Raw genomic sequence first — 5,836 nt, 5'->3', positions numbered from 1 at the left:
GTTCTCATATTCTTCCCACAGCATCAACTCAATAAATTACATTACAGAAACTTTTCTATGGCCTTTGCCAGATTAGTAGCCTCCTGGACCTAGAAAAGTTCCTCTAATGTAATTTATTTTACCTCCCTGTTGTTTTGTTTCATTCCAAGTATTATTTATGGGTACATTCAGGTTTGGGTTTTTTCTTTTGGGCTTTTCCTTGAAGTTTTTAAAACACATCTACTAGGGAGAGGCTGTCACATCCTTGTAAAAAATGTTTTGTTCTCTTCTCCAACCAATATGGGATCTCACAATCTACCTCTTTAGGGTCCAACATCTTCGCTAACACTCGTTCTCTTCTCCAATCGATGTGGGAACTCCCAATTAAACCCCCTTCGGGCCCAAACGTCCTGGCTAGCACACCACCTCATGTCCCCACCCCTTTAGGGGCTCAATCTCCTTACTGGCACATCGTTTGGTGTCTAGCTCTGATATCATTTGTAACAGCCCAAGCCCACTGGTAACAAATACTATCTTCTTTAAGCTCTCTCTTTTGGACTTCATGGACTTCAGGGAGAAGTTTCCACACTATTATAAATAAGGTTTCATTCTCCCCTCCAACCGACGTGGGATAAAGAGAAAACTCAGAGAGGACAGTGGGCTTGACTAAATTGTCATCTAAATTAAATTTTTTATGTGCACGAGATTGTTTGCTATCTAAATTGCCGCTTGACTATCATACAAAAATCTTAAATGAATTTTTTTATGTTAGGAACCATGTGTGAAGGAGGCTAGCAAAGAGATGCCAACTAGCATTAACATATATGCTTGGTAAAACATTTTTACCTTAGCATTAACCATTCACACCTTGGTAAAACATTTTAACCTTAGCATTTTGGTAAAACATTTTAATTTAACCTTAGCATTAACCATTTACACCGTTGTATGCTTTGCTTTGTTCAAACTATCGTGAGATCTCACAATTCACTCCTCTTCAAGACCCAACGTCCTCAACGTGAGATCTCACAATTCACTCCTCTTCAAGACCCAACGTCCTCGCTAGCATCTGTTCCCCTATCTTTCGAAGATCAACGTCCTCGCTAGCATCTGTTTCCCTATCTTTCGAAGATCAACGTCCTCGCTAGCATCTGTTCCCCTATCTTTCGATCGACGTAAAATTATCAAGTGAATTCTGAATTCAAATAGTGCAATTTAACATCAAGTGCAGCCACATTAACTCAATGACCATTGAGAATCGTGCCAGGTGTCACGTGTCAAGTTATATGCACTGACACGTTGAAATTGTTAGAAAAAATTAGATTTGATTAAAACTTTAAAACTAACCATAGTAAATGATACCAAAAATTTAATGCACAATAATCCTGTATATTTTTTTAAAGAAAAAAAAAACTCTCATGCCAACTAAAATGCACACTGATTTCAAGCAAAATTTGATGGTAACAAACAAGAATTCTATAAATAAAAAAGTTTCGCCATTTGCCACTATTAACCTTCATTGTCTAGCCTAAAAGACAGAAGAAAAAGGGGGTAAAATTGAACAAAAATACCATATCCCAAATAAAAATTCCAAAAAGTACAACAGCTCAAATGTTCAACTAAAAGGCCAAAGAACTTGATTTGCCCAATAACCACATACTTAACTCAATCATAAAAACATGGATACGCTTAACGCTTCTTGGAGACACCAACAGTTTTCCCTCGGCGACCAGTGGTCTTAGTGTGCTGACCACGGACTCGGAGGCCCCAGTAGTGCCTTAGACCTCGGTGGTTTCTGCATTCGACGTACAAAAGATTAATCGTGAACTACAAATGTACATGATGCAAGGAGTAGGGCTTGATATCCCAGGATGAAACACTAACAAGAATATTGTTAAGAATCAACACAATGCATGGAGTGAGTATAGGGCTTCATGAGGACTACAAATTTCCGAAACAGATCTTTATCAGAATTTTATTGTACTTCAGGGGATTATTGGGGCATTTCTTTAACATTGTACCTAATAGCTGCTTAGTAGATCAAAACTTTATAATCGTTTTGAATCGAGTTCTGATAATAGTTTGCAGAGATATGTTCTGCCCTCATTTATCTTATTTATGTTAAATTAAAGAACTGTGCATGTTGATATGACAACAAAAACAGATGTTACCTGATCTTCTTCAACCGCTCCAAATCATCTCTCAACTTCATATCCAATGCATTTGAAACTACTTGAGAGTATTTCCCATCCTTGTAGTCCTTCTGCCGATTCAAAAACCAGTCAGGAATTTTAAATTGACGTGGATTGGCAACCACCACCATGAGATTGTCCAATTCAGCAGCAGTTAGTTCACCAGCCCTGTTAGCAAAAATAACAAACGACAACAAAGATGTATATTAGACAAGCCACTCGAGTTTTTCCCCAAACTCTAAATTGTAACACCCTCTATGGCATATAACAAACTTTGTATTCTCTCAATAATATTACAGTCGATGTCAAAGAGGAAGAACCGTGTTTGGCTTCAGTCATGAGTTCCTGATTATTGGCAATTTCCTTGAAATCGTCACTAAAATTTTGACCCCATTTTATTCAGTGAACTAAAGGCACTCAAGCTATAAGGCCATGCTGTATTTAGGTGCTTAGTCCCTATGGTCATTCACCGTGGGGTTGGTGAGATTGTATTCGTGTTGCTGCCAGTTTTATTATTAGAAGATATAGTTTTACTCTGATGAAAGCTACACATCAAAAGAGAATAGCAGCCATCTGTGCATGCATTGCTCTCTTATCAGACCCAGGTAAGCATGGTAAATATATGGTGTTAAATTATATCAAAGGAAGGAAGAAGCTGCAGCAGATAATTCCAGCAACTGAAAATCTAGTTGTAGCACATATTTCTTTTCTTTTTTCATCCTTTTATAAGTCAATTCAGAATGGAAATCCTTTTATCCGTCAACTAGGCTGCCAAAAAAGTACACTAGTATTTTGACATCCTAATTCTAGCAGAAGTTTTTTTCTGTAGAAGACTCAAGGATTCAAGGTCCTGTACTCCACCTTCTGTTTTCATTGTATTTTTTCTTGTTCTTCCAACAATAACTAAAGTACTACTTTCAGATTCCAGCTGCAGACATGAATGAACTACTAAAATACTACTTTTAGAATAATACTGCAGAAACATGTCATGTAGTGATTGACCTGATCATAAAGAAAAATACCATACAAGTTCACTGCAGAATTATTCTTTTGACAACTATAAGCTCCTTTAAATATTCCAATTCATTCAACGATTTAACCATAAACATTGCCCATGTTGAACTCCTGCTTTTTTCCCGAATATCTCACACCTTGAGTTTTTTTTTTAATGTAAAACTTAAAGCTTAAATTTCTTAAATTCATAGCAGGCAGAATTTAAAAACTAAGAACGAAACCCTTGTAATATTCCAAATTGTCGAATTCTTCCATCAAACTAGATAGACGACAAGCGGCAAAGAAGGGAAAATAAGGAGAGGTAAAGCATCGAATACCTCTTGTTCATGTCAACATCAGCCTTCTTGCAAACCATGTTAGCAAGACGCCTTCCAATACCTTTAATCGAAGTGAGAGCAAACATAATCTTCTGCTTCCCATCCACGTTAGTGTTCAGCACACGCAGAATGTGCTGAAAATCCTCGTTTGCAACCAGCGACTAGATACAAAAGCAACAAAATAAAAAAGGCCAAATCAATACAATCAATTATTCGGATAAGAACATAAAACCCTAACGAATAATCAAGGGAATTCAAGAACCGTAAACAGAAGAACAAGAGGGAAATTAGAGCAGAGAAGAAACTGGAATTACCATGGCGAATGTAGATAGAAGCAAGGAGTTCGTAGAATTCCCGGCGGCAGAAAAGGCACGAAAAAACCAGCGGAGAGGGGCTTTATATACTGTCTATCAGCAATCTAGGGCTCCCGACTAAACTGAATTGACCAATATACCCTCTTCAAACTTTATTTTTATTTTTGGGTTGAATTAATAAATTAAATTAATAAAAATAACTTTAAATTTTTGCATTTGTATAAAAATATTATCTGGTTTTTATATTATCTTAAATTTTTTTAAAATATTTTATTTTTAAAATAATTTTAAATTTTTAAAAGTTTTAATAATACTCTTATATTTTTTTTTTAAACTTTAAAAATATTTTTACCATTAAAAAATAATATTAAAAAATTTGAAGATAATGATGTGTTGATACGTGGATTTCGTTCATATATTGATTTAAAACTTTTTATTATTATTATTATAGAAATTTAAGAGTGTTAGTGTACTTTTAGAATTTCATTGGTATTTTTTAACATACAGTACTGACGGTAACGATATTTTTAAACTTGTTAAAGAATTTGAATCGACGTAAAAAAAAGGGTCGACGAGATTTTTTTTTTTTTTTTTTTTTCGTCTAGGTTTTCAACCCAAATATGAAATAAAAAAGAAGGGTCGGGAGAGGTCAGAAGAGGAGGTGAACTTTTTCGTTGAAGAGTGGAAGAAAGTGACGGTAAGTGGCGGATGGCGGGTGGGGATGGGTTTTTTGTTCGAAGAAGATGAAGAAAAAAAGTGGGTTTTTATTGGAATTTATATCTTAAAGTCTCGTAATTAATATTTTATTTTTAATATTAATTATAATTTATATTATTTTGTTTGCCATATGATCTACTGTAAAACAGATTAAGGTTATTAGTGTAATCTTGAACACATGTGTCTGATACATATTTAAATGATAATCTAAAGAGTTCAGAGTATATGGAAATATTTGAGTGAGGTATCCTATTGTAACGGTTACAAAAATAAATAATTGGTCACCGGAAAGGGCGTGAAAATTTCGGCAAGCCAGAATTTTCATACCCTCAACCTACCACGCACTCCCCCGATGCCCTCGATCTTCCAGACCACTAGACCCTCCTATCCTTTGAAAAATAAATAAAAGAGTACACGGCCTAGCTTCGCAACATGCGACCCACACTCCTATAATAGCCGATCCGATAACCCACGTCTCGATTCGAAACACTACCCACTACGTTTTGTGTCTGAAACCAGTGACTCATTCGATTTAGTTGGCTTGACTTGGCTCCACGAGGCTTTTCGATTCAAAACTAAGCTATTTGGCTCGATATAAGGAAATTTTACCCATTTCCACCTTTTCGACCGTCTCGAATCTAAATTTGACTTTACCGAAGGTGATTAAGGTCAGAAGAATTCTAAATTTCTCAATTCAAGTTGAATTAGATTAGAAAATTATAGTTATTAACAGAATTTAGTAAATGTTCTATGGAATATTATTGGAAGGATGGGCTCAAGCAATTATTTTAGGGAGAACCTCAGCCAAGGTTAACCAAAAGTGGTCTTACTATTGGCTTAGTTAGAAGTTGTATTATGTAGGATGACACGTGCCCAGTGACTTCGCACGTGTCATATGTTTGTTATACATGATGTGATTATAATATGATATGTCTATGATATGATATATCTATGATATGATAAGTTTATGATATCATACGTGCGTGATATGATATGGTATGTTGGGAGACATGATATGTTTTCTGATGTGACACACGTATGATATGACACGATGTATGATATGAATAACATGCGATAAGATATTTTGACATGATGTACAACCCCGAGATATGCATTGAAAGCTATGATATGAAGGAAACACGAAATGAGTTGTTTTACATGTTTAATGAACGAAAATGTTGGGAACTCATGCATCATTGTGTGTTACATGCATCGGAAAATTTCTCCTTTTACTATGGTATGGACATGTACGTTATCAGGCAGAAAAACGATCATTATGTTTATCATAATGTTGCAGTGGTCACTA

General features: G+C 35.4%; 1 protein-coding gene across 1 annotated transcript; it reads right to left on the bottom strand.

Moving 5' to 3' along the window:
• Positions 1-1,397: 1,397 nt before the first annotated feature.
• LOC111797631 (40S ribosomal protein S18-like) lies at positions 1,398-3,897 on the bottom strand. The gene is made up of 4 exons (XM_023680690.1): positions 3,814-3,897; positions 3,500-3,660; positions 2,148-2,336; positions 1,398-1,771 (listed from the first exon to the last, which is right to left on the bottom strand). Exons 1-4 carry the CDS (start codon positions 3,814-3,816, stop codon positions 1,666-1,668), a joined length of 459 nt encoding a protein of 152 aa, XP_023536458.1. The 5' UTR covers positions 3,817-3,897; the 3' UTR covers positions 1,398-1,665.
• Between the last annotated feature and the right edge of the window lie 1,939 nt (positions 3,898-5,836).

The sequence above is a fragment of the Cucurbita pepo genome, chromosome LG06, assembly GCF_002806865.2.
Source record: "Cucurbita pepo subsp. pepo cultivar mu-cu-16 chromosome LG06, ASM280686v2, whole genome shotgun sequence".
Lineage (NCBI taxonomy): Eukaryota > Viridiplantae > Streptophyta > Magnoliopsida > Cucurbitales > Cucurbitaceae > Cucurbita > Cucurbita pepo.
This window is presented reverse-complemented; position numbering and strand designations above follow the sequence as displayed.